The sequence below is a fragment of the Pomacea canaliculata genome, linkage group LG4 (assembly GCF_003073045.1).
Source record: "Pomacea canaliculata isolate SZHN2017 linkage group LG4, ASM307304v1, whole genome shotgun sequence".
NCBI classification, from domain to species: Eukaryota; Metazoa; Mollusca; class Gastropoda; order Architaenioglossa; family Ampullariidae; genus Pomacea; species Pomacea canaliculata.
In genome coordinates this window covers 10838228-10856164 of record NC_037593.1, presented here as the reverse complement: position 1 = coordinate 10856164, position 17937 = coordinate 10838228, and the positions used below count along the sequence as shown (strand labels likewise).

General features: G+C 43.5%; 2 protein-coding genes across 3 annotated transcripts; one reads left to right on the top strand and one right to left on the bottom strand.

The window, feature by feature from the left end:
* Positions 1–302: 302 nt before the first annotated feature.
* On the bottom strand, positions 303–10181 carry LOC112562882. 2 transcript variants are annotated; one of them, XM_025236462.1, is made up of 3 exons: positions 9641–10181; positions 3775–3930; positions 303–2568 (listed from the first exon to the last, which is right to left on the bottom strand). In XM_025236462.1, the coding sequence occupies exons 2-3, from the start codon at positions 3918–3920 to the stop codon at positions 1458–1460; spliced, it is 1257 nt and encodes a 418-aa protein (XP_025092247.1). In that variant the 5' UTR covers positions 3921–3930; positions 9641–10181; the 3' UTR covers positions 303–1457. The 2 variants fall into 2 exon arrangements, with proteins under 2 accessions (XP_025092247.1, XP_025092248.1); XM_025236463.1 differs by lacking the exon at positions 9641–10181 and adding an exon at positions 5844–6285.
* Positions 10182–10462: 281 nt separating this feature from the next.
* Positions 10463–15546, top strand: LOC112562883 (neo-calmodulin-like). Its single transcript, XM_025236465.1, has 6 exons — positions 10463–10596; positions 11254–11479; positions 12020–12096; positions 12606–12749; positions 13151–13399; positions 14810–15546. The coding sequence occupies exons 3-6, from the start codon at positions 12066–12068 to the stop codon at positions 14842–14844; spliced, it is 459 nt and encodes a 152-aa protein (XP_025092250.1). The 5' UTR covers positions 10463–10596; positions 11254–11479; positions 12020–12065; the 3' UTR covers positions 14845–15546.
* Positions 15547–17937: the final 2391 nt, after the last annotated feature.

Sequence of the window (17937 nt, the reverse complement as noted above, 5' to 3'; positions counted from 1 at the left end):
CTCCTTCGCTAGAATGAAGACAGAGTTTATACATAATGGATAAAGATGTGTGTGTGTGTGCCGGAATGTGTATCTGTGCATGTGTGTCTATATGCAAGTGTGTGTGTGTGTGACTGTGTGTCGGTGTATGTGTGTGTGTGTGTGTGTGACTGTGTGTCGGTGTATGTGTGTGTGTTGGTTCATATGTTGTCACGTGCGGCCACTTTCGGGCTCTCACCGATACACACTCACAAGCACGCTCGCACTCAACGCATTCAACAGTCATTCAATCACCCTTAAGTGGACAAAGACAAAAAGTTGAAAACGCGAATATTCTTTTACTTTGTCTGTGTCTACTTTAAATTCTATTTTTGATGCAGTTTTGGTTACATTGGCGATTGTTTTTCCTGATATTCGTTGTGTTGTCTGAATAGTGTAACAGTCATCAACATAATTGAAGTCTTCCAGTACTGGTAGTCAGTAGTGACGCATGATTTTCATAACGACTCGCGTAGTCTGCTGTCAAAAGCTTTCTCAAAGTCTACGAACGTGGAGTAGAGAGTTTTGTTTCATTTTTTTCTTTGCTCAACAATCTGCCTGAGGGTGGAGATGAGATCACTGCATGACATTGCTTTTCTAAAGCCTGCTCCTTCTTGTCTGATGACATGACAAACAGCTCTGAGCCATTTGAAAATGATTCGAATGAAGATTGTTCTGGTCTGTGATCACAGGGTTATTTCTTGCCAATTGTTGCAGCCCCCAAAGCTATCCTTTGAAGATTACACCCTTCTTTCATTCTTTTTGCGTTTGTTCAGTTTTCCTTGTAATCTAGAATATATCATAGAGCAAGGTCGGGATGACCTGCTACAAGTCTGAACATCGTGCTCTGGGGCTTTGTCATCATTTGTTGTTGGATGGCTTCCTTTACTTCAGTCACGGCTATGGATCCCGCGTTTATGTTCATATTCTTCACTTTCTGGGATATTAGCTAGGACTGGAGGCTTGGTCAGTAGAGCAGTTTCTCGAAGTCCTCAAGTCAGTTGTCTCTTCTCTCTACTTAATTTTTTCAGTGATGATGTTCCCTTCTCGCAGGCATGAAGACTGGTGGACAGGACAACCTTTCATCTCTAAAACGCTTAATTTGCAAACTTGTAAAATATTTGATTTGATTTCATCGAATGATGCACCATTTTTAGTACTAAATTTCCTTCAGTCCCATTTTAAAAAATTTTGTGAACATTAAAACATCGCGGACACCCTTTCATCTATCTGCTAGTGCTAACCTGTCTGTGCTGCGAATTAAAGGGAAGAAATTCACCAGACACTCTTTCTTCACGGCTTCATATCTGAAAATTCTTTTCCCCTTTCTCTTTGATGTCTTACCTCGGCCCAAGAGAAACTCTTTTTCGGAAATACCTTGTGCTGCTAGCTAGTTCTAATTTTCGCGCGAGAAAACCACCATTTCGTTCATGTTTATTTTAGTGTCTGTGAACTTTGACATGTGGCCAATTTTCTGGATCCTCCTCCGTTTCGAACACCCAGTGCAAGGGCACAATCAAGTTCAGCGCCCAGTACCGGCCAAAGACCGACCGCATCTTCAGACGGAAACACCTCGTCTCCTCCAGCTCCAGAGACTTCTTCAGGTTGGACACCTCGAATGACGTCACCCCTTTCCGAATCAAAGCCGCCTGCTCGTGCAGGAAGCCTGACGTCAGCAGCAGGAAGTAGAGGAGGAGGTAGATAACGACGATGCAGAGACAGGTCCTGCCAGGCAGGTAGCCGACAAGCCAGCGCAGCACGGCCACAGGTGCGATGAGATCAAAGGCCGCCATGTGCGGCCACAGGTGCGAGTACAAGAAGGGCACGGCGTGGCCCAAAGCGTAAATGACGGCCAGCACGGCCCAAACCGAAAAGACGATGAAATGCCGTTGGTTGCGCCAACCTACGCATGCGCCGGCGAAGTAGCAATGGTGGTCGCGCTTGAGAACGCAGGTCTGGCACACGGGGCAGTGGTGGCAACGGGGTGGCCGCATGAACTCGCAGACATAGCAGGGTACCCATGACCAGTACGAGAAAGTTGTCCGTTGGGGAGGTCGAAACGTCGGGCGCCAGGCTTCGTCAAAACCCTTCCTGTCTTCCAACATGGATCTTTCTTCGGTTTTGTATCGAGGGTCGTCCCGATGATCTCCTCTTTCTAAGTTCTCGACCATCGTTGCACCGTTGGGGTGACGGCACGAATCCTCCCCGGCGGCGAGATTCTCACGAGAATCCCCCAGGTTTAGCGAAATGCTGCGAGGACTGCCGAAGGTTGGGACGTTGTTCCTGTCGCCATGACCACCCAACTCGTGACCTCGCGCTCGACCTCGTCCACCCAGCGCGTGTTTCTTCTTGAGGTACCACGTGTAGGAGGAGTCCACGTAGCGAATGCACAGCCAGTTGAGCATCGTCTCCACGAAGACGACGGTGACGAAACCCTGCTGCCACAGCACAAATGTCTCTCCCCAGTCCGAGTACAGCACCGGAAGGACGTCAGACACGCCCATGTACCACGTGACAGTGATAGTGAGCAGGTAGGCTGGTAAAGCGTATCTGCAACGCAATCAAATAAGAGGATGAGAGAGTGAGCTCCCTTTAAGACTATCAGCCTCAGGAGAGAGCCTGCCATTAATGTCTGTTAAAATGTGATACAGTTAATAAATATAATCTTAATAATTCCAACCGGGTCCACTAATTTGGGATAAGTCTGATTGTTCGAGTTCGATTAAAAGAATTATTTTATGAACATGAGTGTCTTTGTTCCTCTTCCTTTTGACTAATCTTCTTAGAGACTTTGGGATGGTGAGTAGTAAGTAGGACTCGTTATTTTAATTAAGGTTGAATTAAGTAAGCCATGACCGATATTTTTTAAACCATACAACTGTAGTTTGAGGATGTGATCAAAAACACACACATCCTCTCTCTCTCTCGCTAATTCTCGCTCTCTCGCTCTCTCTGAAGATTGTAGTTCAGTCCACACAGGAACTAACACCACATTATCGGATGTTGTCATCCTCATTCTGAACACAATACCCCTTTATCTTTAAACGAGGACAGCACACAGCGACGTCCTGTGGGAGCCTCTCTCGCAGTTACAAACGATAGGAGGGATTGGGTAGTGGTCGTGGTGAGGGTGGGGTAGAGGATGGGGTAGGGGGCACAATGACGTCTCAACTCAGTGAGTGCGAGAGGATAACTCTCCCACTGATAGTTACCCGAGAGATGGCAACTCTCCCGGTGATAAGCGGTGTGGGTGTTGTGGTAGCCGAGGACGTGTGACATGTCAGCCATGACGACGATTAGCTAACTGATGACGTGTGCACGGAAATGCAGGCGACAGGAGACTGAACTGCAGTGTGTGTGTGTGCGCGTGCGAGTCCGTTACAAACTTGTCTTTTGTTCTAACACAAAGGCAGTGTAGGTGTCTGGTCTGCTCTCTCTATATATATATTTTAATAATGATAGAAACATTAACGGTAAGTAGAGTGCAGCAAACATAGAGACAACAAATGTCATGATATTAACAAATGTCATCCTGTAGACAAATGTTACTTCTTTGACGACAGTTGTGCTATAGGTAACTGTACATCAACATCATCATCTCAAACGTTATCCTACAGACAAACTCTATTCTGGGTAACAGATCACCCACCCACCCGTTAAGTGCAGTCTGGGTGACGTAAGGGACACGACAGGGGAAAATAACAACTTAAGTTCTACAGGTCTGTGAGGAAAGCTCGCTCCCTGTACACACGTCACCTGGCTACGGAGTCAGGGGTCAGCCAGTTTCGGTTCGGTGGTCGACTTCCGGTAGGCATGCGTCGTCTTCCGCCATCCCTGCCGCTGGACAGTCGCTCCGACAGACTTGGCTCTGCTGTCCTGTCCATGTCCATACTAACCTCCATTTTCCTCCCTCTACAGTACATACAGAATAAATCTTATCAGCATTTTGTCTCATAATCAACACAAAATGTTACACCTACCATCAACCCATCTATGTTGGTTGGTAATACGTTGCTAAAACGTTGCTGGAACATATGTGTGATCTTTTGTTACTATAACTGTTTGCATTGCATTTGTCTGGGGCTGTAGTGTTACCAGATGCTGTCCCCCGAGAGACTGTAAAATCTAGAAATTTGAATTTATGTGGAATTGGAGAATGTATGTAGAGGTTTTATGCCTTGAAGTGTGAGAGTAGCTTATGTGATGGATTGTCATGCCGAGACTGTTGTTATATTGTAGCTGTTACTATTATGTTCTTAGAGTAGCTTTTTTTGCCTCCTCCTAAAGATAATAAAAATTCACGACAATAGAAAGCATGAAGCCCATGGAAAGATCTCTGTTTTTATTGTTGTGAGAAAGAACACGTGTGGGACCCAGTGTTTGCTGGTGTGTGTTGTCAGCATTCAGACATGTTGTTATGCTGGTATGACTTTTGCCGGAAATTACAGATAAAAATAAATCTTTGTCACCCTTGTGATTGGTGCTCTAAATTTATGTCGGGTTGATGGACTTGCTAATGAGACTACAGCATGAAATTCATTGCGAAATATTTTTTAGTTTTAATTTCTGTTTAACATTTACATTTGCATAATTCGTCCTTGTCTTTATTCGCTTAGAGCATGTGTTAACTACATACCCTCTGACATCTTCGAGTGAGTGAGTGAGTGAGTGAGTGAGTGAGTGAGTGAGTGAGTGAGTGAGTGAGTGAGTGAGTGAGTGAGTGAGTGAGTGAGTGAGTGAGTGAGTGAGTGAGTGAGTGAGTGAGTGAGTGAGTGAGTGAGTGAGTGAGTTTATTATTTTATTGTGTAACTCAAGACGACATCAAATTAAACTCAACATTTAAGATTACTTCCTGACGTCAACACATTTGCCGTAGGCAAGGTCTGTTTGAACTGTATATACAATATAGTAACATCATGTGATTGAAAACGACAACGACGACTACGACGACGATAATAATGATTCCACCTCTTGTTTTGTTACATTGTGTCCCTTTATCCACCCCTCATCCTCCAGCCGGTTCGGAGGCAACATCTGTTTCGCTCTGAATCATTATCAACCCCTGTTATAGCTTTTTTGATTTGTCTGAGGGACATTGATACACTTCTCCACACAAACATTAATGAGCGCCATTAACTAAACACGCGGTTGTCGGCTGCCTAAGGGCACGTGACACTGAGACATTAACACAGCCTTCCATGTGGCAGGTGAATAAATGACACGAAATAAAACACGTCTATTTTCAGAAAAACAGACGTGGGGCCGTTGTTATGAAAAGAGGAACATATTCAGTTAACCTCCACTCACTACCTACAACACCAGCAAAGCCATACCTATAAACCAAGGTGCGCTGTTTTCAATTATTAGACTATTAGAGGACCCAGTCTGTAGCTAACCCTGGGGTTACCTTATTACTGCTTCATGGTTACACCCCTGGACAGACAGAGCATGCGGTGTGCCAGAGCCTATTTGATGCTGAGATAAGTTGATTTGTTTGGTAACGAGAACACAAACAGATTGTGTCATCAGCACATGCACGAGCTGATATAAACTTGTATGACAGAGGCACTGAACCTTGGGGTATGGGGTGGGGTATGGGGTGGGAATGAAGGTATACTGAAGTTATCTAGGGTCACATCAACACAAACACTCTCATCACCACGATCTCTGAGTCACGTTTCAGTTAACAGCATAATGTCCAGATCATTGTCACTGATGAACTCCCCGATCTGCTCTCCTCTGTGATTGGATGAGACAGACCGGGCGTTAAAAAACGCGATAGGGAGATGCAGTGGAGAGGATGAATGAAGAAGAATGTTTCCTACTGTATAGAGTCGATGGATGCAGAGCTTTAACATCTGAGGTGTCATCATAAACATATTGAGGTGATGAAGAGGACGACAAGAGGTGTCATTACAAGCAGGAAGACGATGTCGAGGCTGCGGTCTGTAGTGGCGACCTCTGTGGGTTGTTTACAGCTCAGGGCTGGCGGCGATAATGAATGTCAATCTCGTGCAGGATCTTACACAAAGATGGATTCATGTGCAACTTTCGTAAAGCTAGGAGATGATGTCTGGTGTACCATCGAGGCGCATGATTGTTGATCGCATTTGTATCAGGTCCACGCGCTCCGCTGTCGCAATGCACAGAGTCAATCAAGATGGCAGATTGCAAGACAACTGCAGACCTCCACGATGATATGAGAAAACATCGGTAATGTAGAGTCGAGGTCAACTAAAAAACGGACCAGAGTATAGATAATTTCATGGCGAAAAATAGTAACAGGGAGAAACTAGACAATGAAGGTATTACGTCCGTTATTTAGCGCATGCGCAGTACGCGCTGGTTGAACGGAAGCACGATGAAGTTCCGAGGTCAGGCAGGTCAGTCAAGCAACCGGAACCAGAACAATGCAGCAGAAGTGAGAACAGACAGCGAACACAGGACACACAGTATGAAGTCTGATGGAGGAAAGGACAACAGAGGTCACGTTAAAGAGGTCAGCATGAAGTGGTTCCGGGTTATCGGGGTTCAGTCTCTACTCATCATACGTGATATCATCAGTGAGGACATTGCAGAGTTATGTATAAACAAAGCGGATTGTTTACTCCAAGCCCAAAGAAGCAACAAATGTTGTTAAGTTGTACAATGTTGGTGACTGGACCTTGTCACGTGTGTCGGTCCTGAACCTGTGTTACAAGTGAACGTCACTTCCGTCTCACCACCTCTCTCTCTCTCATCCCCATCCCAACCGAAGAGAACTCTCACTTTCTCTTGGTGACATCGCTTGCTGTCATCTTGTTCGAGGCTGAACGAGATATGATCCGACTTTGTTTGTTCACGTGATCAACAATTCCATGACACGAGCGTCTCCTAAATCAGAAGCAGGAGCAAGTATACAGGCTCCATTGTGAGGTCGTCAGGAGAGTCAACGCTTGTAAATACCTAGGAACTTGGTTGGCTGGTTAGTAGGTTTAGCAGGAAAGTGCTTCCACCTAGAGCTAATTTTGCTTTAATAAAGGAAGTCGTCTAGGAGTTAATATTTTGAACTCCCAGGGAAGTGTTTCCACCTAGAGAGAGGGGAGAGGGATGATCTAGGGGCAGGGAAGAAGTATCCCTGAAAGCCAGTCATGCTAACAGGTGTCACAGAGAGTGTTGAGATTTGAACCCAGGGCCTTTACCACAAAACACATTAGGTTACCGACCACACCGCACAAGGAAACACAGATTGAAATAGTCGACATTGATACACATTGTTTGTCTGACATCCACAGCCAACACGAAATCGAAAGAAGGAAGATGTAGCAAAGGTTCCATCACTCGCAAGCTAAAGATTTTCTCGCCTCCCACTTCCCTCCTTGTTTCAGTTCTCCACGTCAGGGTAACTTTACTTCAGGATTACTTCCCTTACTTATTTGTCTACCTCCTGTCTACTCCCAAGTCTGACCTCAATGTCGATTAATAAAGTTCCTTGTTCGTCTTTACGTCCTCGTAGGCGAAAGGTCATTACAATGTAGTCAACACATTTTAGTTACAATCACGTGTACTGTAGCTACCCTCGACCAAGTTGTACAAAATATGTCTAAAATCCGTAATTTCTTTTTTACTTGGTTTTACAAAATAGGGATAAACGAAGTCCCAAAGCCGTTGGATCTTTGGGGAATGTGTTTAAGACTTCGCTTTTTTTAAGGTAAACTTTTTACAGGAGTGTTTGGGTGGATGTTGGCCTGTGTAAGTATTTTGTTCCTGTTCGCTAAAGGGTCAAGTAACTTTTTTAAAAAGCAGATCGACACAAGCTGATCCAGACGAGGATACCAGCGCAATAAATATTTGTCAGTTTAACACCTCACGCAACAAAAACAACAGTTGTGTTAGAGAGCTACATCTACCTTCACACTAACAGCTTTACACACGTTGTTTTGGGTGGACACCAGTGTGCACGCACACTAAAACCGTCGTAAAATGTTACGAGTGCTTAACCCCGCGGTCACTGCTACATTCTGTGACCGCACGTCTTCCACACCTGGTATGGATCTTTGTACACAAATCTTATTTATGTGAATGCCCCGAGCGACAGATCAGGATCAGTTGTTTTTGTGTTGAGTCAAATGGTCAAACTGCCTTTGTGCATGCAGATGAGGGATGGAGGGAGGCAAGGTTGTCAATCTGACCTATGACCCTTGGCGAAAGTCTCAAGGGGTAAAGCTATTAATAGCTGCAGCAACTTCTTCGAGGAGGAAGTGAGCTAGAAGAATGCAAATAATGGCGATAAAAACAATGACTGCGTTAATAAGTAGAGAGGACAACGCTGGCTATGTCAAAAGTTAATTAACCACAATCGGGTACTTTTGCTTAATTATGTTTCATTTTTAATTCAATAATCACCTTCTCAAAACGTTTCCCTTTCAAGCCATTTTATATCAGCAAGCTGTGCTTCATCACTGCCAAACCACCGTTAATGTTAAAACGCTCGCTTGTCACCACTGCAGTGAGAAATTTAGGGTTCAGATCTCGTGTCGGACACTGTGACACCTGTTCTCAGGGCGTCTGGGGCTTTCTCCGGGTACTCCGGTTCTCACCCCGCCCCCTCACACACACACACAAACAAACACACAGAGTGCAAAAAAAAAAAATCAGTTCAAAGTGGAGGCGTTTTTCTACTAAATCAACCATCCATCACTTTCATACACTTGTAAATCGAGCCCCGCGCTTAATTATAAGTTCCCAGTTCCCAGCTTTCCTATTAAAGGGAAGCAAATCTATATTATCGACAGCGTTAAGATTAGTCTCCCTTTTAAACGCGACCTCAATGACGGTGAAAACTGAGGTATCAGGGCTTTCTGCCGCTGACTACTCCCGTTATGATTTTATTGTGAACATTTCAATTTATCCTTTTTTTTTTTTATTGAGTCAAAAGTATTCAGGTGCAGCGCCACTGAGTAGCAAAATAATGAAACATTTGTACTCGCGAGGTGGGCTGATAACTCACGCACGGACACTAAGATTTTTTTATGAGGGAGATAATTTCCCCCCTCTCCCCCTCTCTTCTTGACTTATTTCCTCCCATCCTCCCTATCTCCTCTCTGTCTTCCGATATTATACTCTCTCAGGAAATAATGTTGTCCATGTTTGTATGATGTACCTTATTCTGCTCAGTATTGTTTGGTAACAGTGATGTCATGTGACAATGCAAACAATAAACATAAGAAAATAAACATGGCCCGTCACAAGCTACATTTGCCAGACATAGTCTATGACCGTATGGTGACAGAAGCGAATATTTGGTGGGGAATCGGACAGAGGGTGTGGACGGAGTCAGCAGCCAAACAAACACACATCACCACACTTCGCTTTATTAAGATGCATGCACACGTGTACGTACGGGTACTCGTGCACGCAAGAAAGCAGGAAAGAAAAAAGCACACACACGCGGCACGCAATCTCTCTCTCTCTCTCACACACACACACAGAAGACTACCATCAAAGAAACATGTGTACAGACATGCTCACATTTCCAGCACTCGTTTTGTGAGAGCCCCGCTGTGTGTGTAGTCCCCAGTGACTAAATTTCACCGTGTCGATAAATGAGTCAATATTGACAGAACAACCTCGTGCCACTCACCTTTCAACTGCAGATTTCGTTTGCTTTTTTTAATTTGTTGTTGTTGTTGTTTTTGTTGTTGTTGTTTAGGTACTTGTTGTAAACACTTATCAACGGCGTGAGTTACCGAGGCCCAGACAGCAGGTCTCCTGTCCTCATCCAGTCAGCAGCATCCTCCCAGCAACACCCAACACCTCCCTCCTTCGCAGCACCGTAACTGTGCCGGAGATGGGTGTGGCTGAGCACACAGCAGTTAATGGAGAGAAAGAGTGAATGCACTTCAGACTTCAGACACGATCGACAAGCGACGCCAGTGAATTGTTGTCCGCCCCTGAACAGGAAACCATGCTTGCTGTTTCCGGTAGGTCGTTGCCATGCACTCTGTTTACTTGTTTGTAGCAACCCAGGTTTCAAGCGGACTCTGTGTGTGTGTGAATACATGAATACATTCATATAGATATCTTGGTGATTTGGTGCAGCAAAAATGTAGTATGGTGTGTATATTTATGTCTGTCGCTTGTGATTTATTTACGGTGCCATGTTGTCTTTGATCCCTTGAAATAAGTCGATAGCCTTAATAAAAATTCAGATTGAAATTCTCTCTCTGACTCTCAAAATCGTTAGTCAGATACATAAAAAGACATAAAGTCTGTGTACAGCATTTCTTGCAAGCGCATGGGAGCTAAGCAGACCGGAAGTAAGGGGCCTGAGGTCTAGGAGCGACAGGGAAAACTCGATTGGCGTCAGGTCGGGTGGCGACTATTTTTGTCCTACTTACCCGTTCAAGGCAAATGCAACCTGATTGTAAAGTGTCTGTAGTAGTGTGACATATAAAAAGTAGTGCTTCAGGCAGGTGAACTGGTCACCGCTTTTGTTGAAGCTGCTGTAGTCGAGTGCGTAAAGAAAGTAGTTTTCAATGCAAACTTTGTAAGGATGTGGCTGTGTGTCCCGTGGGAAGGTGCAGCTATTTTTTTAATGTAACTATTCCTCTCTTAATTGCTTATATTTAATTTTGTTTTACATTATACTTGCCACTGTCTGTCTATCTGTGTCTCTTTATCTATCTCTATCTTTCTACCCGTTTACATGTGTGTCTGTTTGTCTGTCTGACTGTCTACACTTCTGGTGTCTACTTGTCAACCTTTCCGTTTGTCTCCCTCTTTGCCTACCTCTTTGTCTGCGTGTCTACGTTTATCATTCTTTGTTTAAGCGTGTAGATGTCTGAAAGTCTACACGACAGTTCATCTACGCACTCTTTTCCTTCCCGCCTTACTACATATCTGTCTGCATGTCTGTCTACACTTGTTTTTTATATGTTTCTCTGTCTCTCCCTGTCTGCATGTCTGTATATATACTAGTCAATCTGTTCGTCTGTCTACGTGTCTGTCTGTCTGTCTGTCTGTCTGTCTGTCTGTCTGTCTGTCTGTCTGTCTGTCTGTCTGTCTGTCTGTCTGTCTGTCTGTCTGTCTGTCTGTCTGTCTGTCTGTCGAACAGTATGTCCGAGCTGCTCTCTCTCTCTGACAACAAACACAGAAAGTTCAGTCCTGTGACTCAGTCCAAGACCAGGTAACAAAGCTGCGACCTCCAACACAGACGAGCGGTTTGCTGGCGAAGTTCGATTTCTATATCCACAGGTCACACCCCGTGTCGAGCAGACAGAACGTGTTGCGTCAGGGTTTGTGGAGCGCGGGTATGTCTAGCGTGTGTGAGCACATACCCTGAAGTGAACAGGACGCCATTACACCGTCTGCAACCCCGACAAAGGCTTTGATCGTCACCTGCGTTGAAGTGTGTAAAGTTTATAAGCTGACAAGCTGTGTAAACCTCGTAAACTGTGAAGAAAGACGTTTACAGTTGGAGGTAAGAGAACCGCGTAAATCGAGTTTTTAGTCGAAATAAAAGTTTGTAAAATGCTTTCTCTCACTCTCTCTTTTTCTCTCTGTGTGTGTCTTTCTCTCTTGTGTGTGTTCGCGCTTGCCTGTGTCTCGGTGCGTGCATGTGCATGCGTACAATATGCATATATTTACACTTACGTCGGTATGTATGTATCCACGGATGATTAGGTTTAGTGCATTAATGTGTAAGGATGCACGAGCACGTGATTAAATATGGCGCCTACAGAGTAGGTAAGACATTTACATCATGTTGATTAACTTCTTTTAATTGGGCGATTTTTTTTTATTTTTTTTTTTTTTTTGTCAGGCGCAAGAAAGGTATTTCTAGCAGATTATGTCCCTTTCTTTACCTTTGTGAAACTTTGATTGTCTCCCTTCCACCGTACTAGAGTACGTGATTTCTTGGACATGTGTTGTAGGTGCGCAGCTTGGGAATGATTGCTTATGTTTGAACAAGAACTTTAACAAAATTATCATTTGTTGTAATTTGTTTATTTTCTTCTAGGGTACTGTGAAGGTCTTCACTAAACAACGCGAAGAGGTGCACAGCGATGTCAAAGGAGAGAGAGGAACAAGAACTAAGTGAGTGTTGTTAGTAAGTGAAAACCACTGTTACTGCTAGTCACTGTCAGTCACTGTAACTGTCGCAGTCCGTCACTGTCATCCTCACTCGCCACTCTGTGGCACAATAACTCATTTCGCTCCATGCCTCACACCCTGCCTTACTGACTCACTCACACATTCCCTCCATAATACTGACTACTTCCTCCCTCACTTCTTTCCTCACACCTTCTCCCCTCCCTTTCACTTGCTCACTCACTTCCTTTCTAGTTTAATCTACTGTGTTGACTTGCCTACACATTCCCTCCTTCACACTAACTGGCTCCTCCCTTTCTCACTAACCTCCTTAAATAGTCATACACACCCTCTGTCTCTCCACCCCTTTCTCACTCCGTTTCTCACGTCTTTACTCACACTCACTCACTCACACGCCTGTTTCTTACCAACATCTGTATCTCCGTTATGCATCTTGCGCTTCACTCTCTCCTTATGTTCGCTTCAACACCCACCCGCTTCACCCGGGACTTCAGTCTGGAGGGATATTTTCCACATGTTTGATCGGGATGGGAACGGCCGGGTGTCTGCAGCCGAAGTGGGCGTCATTCTGCGGGGCCTGGACCGGAACCCCTCCCAGCAGGAACTTAAAGACATCATCCGTCAGGTGGACAAGAACGGTGAGCAAGGAAGGGGGGCTTGGGCTGGTTACCATGGCGACAGTTAGAGCAATAATACCCCAATCAAACCTTCTGTTTGAAACAGCCAAGTTTTAATTAATTCAGCGTTAATACAGCAAAAACTTAAATCAAGCGGATGTGTGGCGTGTAGCTCAGTGTGTGTGTGTGTTGGAGGGGAAGGATATGACTATGTCTGTGCGTGTGTAGGGGTAGACAGTGCATGTAGATAGAAACCTGTAAGAATATACAGGTGTGTTTGAAAAGGTAACGTACTCATTTGACTGTTTTTATTTGTGAGCGGAAATGACACGATAGGAACAAGCTGAGTTCAAACTCTTATGTCCACCTGTCCGACAGCATGACCACTCCACCCCGTCATGTGAGGGTTGATCCGTTTGCAGGTACGGGTCAGATAGAGTGGGAGGAGTTCGCCGACTTCATGAGAAGCATCAAAATGGCGACCGCGCAAGAGCAGATGGAACAAATTCTGTTAGCCTTCAAGCTCTTCGATAAAAACAACGACGATTACATCGACGCCAAGGAGCTGCTGCGTGTAGTGACGTCGATGGGGGAGAGACTGACGCAAGAGGAGGCCGAGGAGATGATACGAGTCGCTGACGTGGACAACGATGGTCGCATCAACTATAAAGGTGAAGGTTGTTTCGATATACAGTGGAACCTCGGTTAGCGAACGCCTCGGATAGCGAATATTTCGGTTAACGAACAAAAATTTCGTTAAAAGTTTGTCTCGGATAGCGAACAAAATTTCGGATAACGAACAGCCACGTGAACAACACGTGACCGACCAGCATGTCATCATTCGCGCTCGAGACGATCAGTCGTTCCTTATCTATGCGCATCCTTCTTATTTAGTGATGGTTGTGCTTTATTTTAATAAGATAATCCTCAATCATGGCTCCAAAGAAGATTAAGAGCAATTAATAGTAGTGAGGTAATGACAAGGAAGCGGCAAACAAATGAATTGAAAAAGGAAATGATTTCAAAGTATGAAGGTGGCATGCGTCTGTCGTAATGTGATGTCGTATTACCGAAGAGTTTTACAAAAAAGGCAGAAGCAACAGACACTGGACAAATTTTGTCCTTTAACCTCAAAGTTACAGAAAAGGGAAATCACCCCCGATTTATAATGTCACGTGTGCTCATGGAGGGGGAATCCAAGCAGTAATTCCACCCCTTCCTCCCCACACCTGCCTCCAACCACGCCGTCTACACGGCAAGTTTTCTGATGTTTAAATGCTTTCGTTAATGTTTTTATGTTTATTTAACTCCATTTATATTGCATTATAACTGTTCTCATTAAAACAAATACCTATATAGCCTGTAACTTTCAAATATTAGCGAGTCAACAGGGGCTGGGAACCAATTAAATCTATTTCATTTATTTCTTATGGAAAAAATTGTTTCGGATAACGAACAGCTTTCCAGAACGGATTAAGTTCGTTAACCGAGGTTCCACTGTAGTTGATATGATTGTGTTTGGCGTTTTATTGTTGTGTTGTGTTGTGTTGTGTTGTGTTGTGTTGTTTGTGTTGTTTTGTGTTGTGCTGTGTTGCTTTGTTTCGTTTTGACTTGGATTTGGTCTTTGGTTGTTTTTGTTGTTGTTTCGTGTGTTTTTTTTTTGGCTTTGTTTTTGTCTGTGTTTGTTTGAAGTTTTGCTATTTTTTTTCTTTTTTTGTTTTGTTTTGTTTTGTTTTGTTTTGTTTTGTTTTGTTTTGTTTTGTTTTGTTTTGTTTTGTTTTGTTTGGCTTAGTTTGGTTTTGTATGCATTGGTTTGTTTTGGATTTTGTTGTTGATTTGTTTGGGGGGTTTTAACAGCTATTTTACCCAATATTCCATTTGTCAGGTCAGCCATGTTCAATGCTCGACTAAAACATTTTCAAACTAAGTGTGATAGAGCGCATACAGACCTTCATATGGTATTTAAGACGTGTAGGTCTAGCTGCATAGCTAGGCCATTGTATCAAAACAAACTGTTGTCAATTTTCCACGAGTTAACCACTTATTTACAGTTCTTTATTAAAAGTTCTTCTTCGTTTCAGAGTTCGTGAAGTTCATCATGGCACCCTGCTTATAACACGAAGGACAACACTAGGAGATGTGGGGTGGCTGTCAGGGCTACCCGCTCCCAGATACTTTCTGTTTCTTCATCAAGCTGATATCCTATGCGAAGCACGTTTCTATGGAGTTCACCAACCACCCAAAGGAGCGAAACTCCAAAACAATTTAACAGTATACTTTAGAACAACAGCCATGACAATTGTAGAAAACATGGGTTGTTTGCTTGTTTAAGGTATGGTTTGTTTAGTGTGGTGCTTCCTTAATGGGTGGTTAATTAGCGTTCTCCGAGTTGACAGAAAGTGTTCACTCCAGCTGTAGAAAGACCTACTTCCACTAATAAGTCAGATATGAACTACTCCTCGGTGTACGCTTACAGGTGTCTTGTGTTGTAAATAATCTGCTCGCCAACTTTCATCAGAATTTTATTCCTTGAAAAAGACAAAGTATTTTTTTTTCACTTGTGGAACAGTGCAAAACTGATCCTTTCCTCTTTTTTCAATGTTGTAACACCATCTACCACCGAGGACTGTGGCAGTCCATGATGGCTGCGTGTGAGCATGATGATAAAAGTGCTGACAGTGGTGGGTGTATATTTGTGATGTTGCTGGTTGGATTGGAATTTCATTGTTGTCATCTATGCTAACTCGCTGTTTGATCAGTTCTCAAGTCAAATATAACTGTTTGGCTAATCTTTGATGTAATAAATAGAATCAAAATATGTGCTTTTTTTTAATTTGCATTAAAAATAAATATACACCAACTTAAAAAATATATATAAAAAAACCTCCCTCAGAACTTACAGAAACTCGAAGACTCACTGACTCACCCACTAAGGTTTTAGAATAAAATAATAAAATAGGTCTGGTCAGGCGTCACCGATCAAGTCTGGTGAGGACAAAGAAGAAAGCTGTCAGGTTTCCCGACCCGTTCAACGTGGGAAGGGCGGAGGGAATTGGTGTCTTACGCCAAGGCAACAGCTAAGGGAATATCACAGCAAGGCAGCCAGCCCCGTAAATAGATGCCACGAGAAAAGAAACAATAGCGTGCGCGAGACGAGATTTGAGCCCATGACAGCAAATCCTCACCGTATTGGTGACGGGCGCTAACCACCGGACCGCCCATCCGTTCAACGGGGAGACTACTCCAAAACGAATGACTACAAAATAACGACAACAATAATTAAAGAGTGAATGAATGGCCTTCTCAACCTTCACAGTTTATACTCGGTGAGCCTCACAGCAACGCCGTTACTTCAACGATAAAGCAGGCGTCATGAGGCGATTACACCAGTGCACACCCGCACCAACCACTCGCCACCCGCAAGTTCAAAAGCAAGAAAAATTGCGAATTTAGGCATTGCATGTGTATGAATCCCAAACATATTTTTCTGGATGAAAACCGGAAAAATGTGTTACAAAAGGACATATTTATTTCCATTCTTCAGACCTGATTAGATGGACAAATGTTTCGGTTTCTTTCTAGTCTCGTCAGGTCGGTTCTTATGAGGTATCAGCAAGGAGCTTGTTTAATCTTCACGAGTTTATTTATTGTTTTATGGCAGGGACATGGGTTCACTGGGAAAGTGAGGTCTCTCAACAAAGTGTAGTGTGCATTGCTTGAAACGAATTTATACACACCACGACCTATTACCACGTGACCCTATGCATATCTATGCCAATCTGATTGTATAACCACGATAACACCCGGCTTTGAGGGCACGTCCTTGGCAAACAGCAATATCCACCCTTCCACTAGTACCACTCTGTATCTTAAAACCTTCCGACAGGCGTTATCAAACATATAACTGTATTTGGAATGTGTGTACAACAGTCCTGTGAGCAAAAGTCACATCCTAGTCACATACTTGATAAGATAGACCTTGTTAGGAACACCCGATGTCAGAGTTCGATGATTGGTGCAAGCTTGGTCATTCACCTGAGCAAGACTGCTCCAAATATTGGATGATACGTGTCCACAGTTCACCATCGGACCCAACTGCCAGCGATACTCTCTGAACAAAGGTTGGTGGTGAACGTTGGCCGGTTACAAACGTAGAAGTAGAAATGGCCACAAATGTGGAAATAGAAGACTAAAATATAAAGCAGACAAGTACTTTCTCATACAGCACCTGCTCCTTTAGTTCTCAATGATGCATATATATATATAGACAAAACACATGTGGATATGTAAGTGGATGTGTGGGTGGGCGAAGATTATCTTTCGAACTGTACCCGGTTATGTACCCTCATGGTAGGCACGACCCAGACACCCAGCTCTTGCCCTGATTATTAAATCTTGTGACCTAGTGAGCTGTGACCTACTCAAGCTGACAAAGTTTATTTATTTAAAGTCATCTGTCATTCTTCTGCTGCTAAAAAAATGTATTCTTACACTTGTGTATATATATATATGAATATTAATACATATATATTTTTTTTTCATGCTCTTAAATGGTCTCTTTATTTTATTCCGGCTTAAAATAATATGACAGAAGACATCAAAAATATAAAGACTAGAGAATTAAACTGAACAGACTTCGATCGTTTACCGTAACATTCAAAACACTTGAAGAACGTGCTTGTAAATCTTTCCTGAGACCAGACTTCATGAGGTCCACATGGCTGTCATAGCTACTGCGAAACTATTTTATAGCATAGAATGGTAAATTATAATATAACACAGAAATAATAGCTTCCAGCTTGTGGTACAAAGATTTCATTTTTCTAATACAGCTCATCTCAAAACAATAGTTAAAACAATTAACGGATTATTTTCAAAAATACTTTTCGGCTAAAAGCTGTTCATCACTTGTTTGGTCCCTCTGTACCCGAGAAAGGTTAACATGTACCTTAAAGATATTATATATAGATATATAAAATGATAGCTGGGTGGATGTACTTATCTTGTGGTTCAGTGCATGCGTATGTGTGAGAGCATGAGTGTGCGTGCATGCGTTCTTGACTATGTGTTGGCGCCTCTGTCTTTGCAGATGTGTTTACAGTTTGTAAGTGCTCTTCTGTCCCCATCTGTGTGTGTGTGTTGCCCTGTATATCATTGTGTGTTGGAGTGCGTGTCCGCCTGTGCATGTTAGTGCGTATCAGTGTATTTA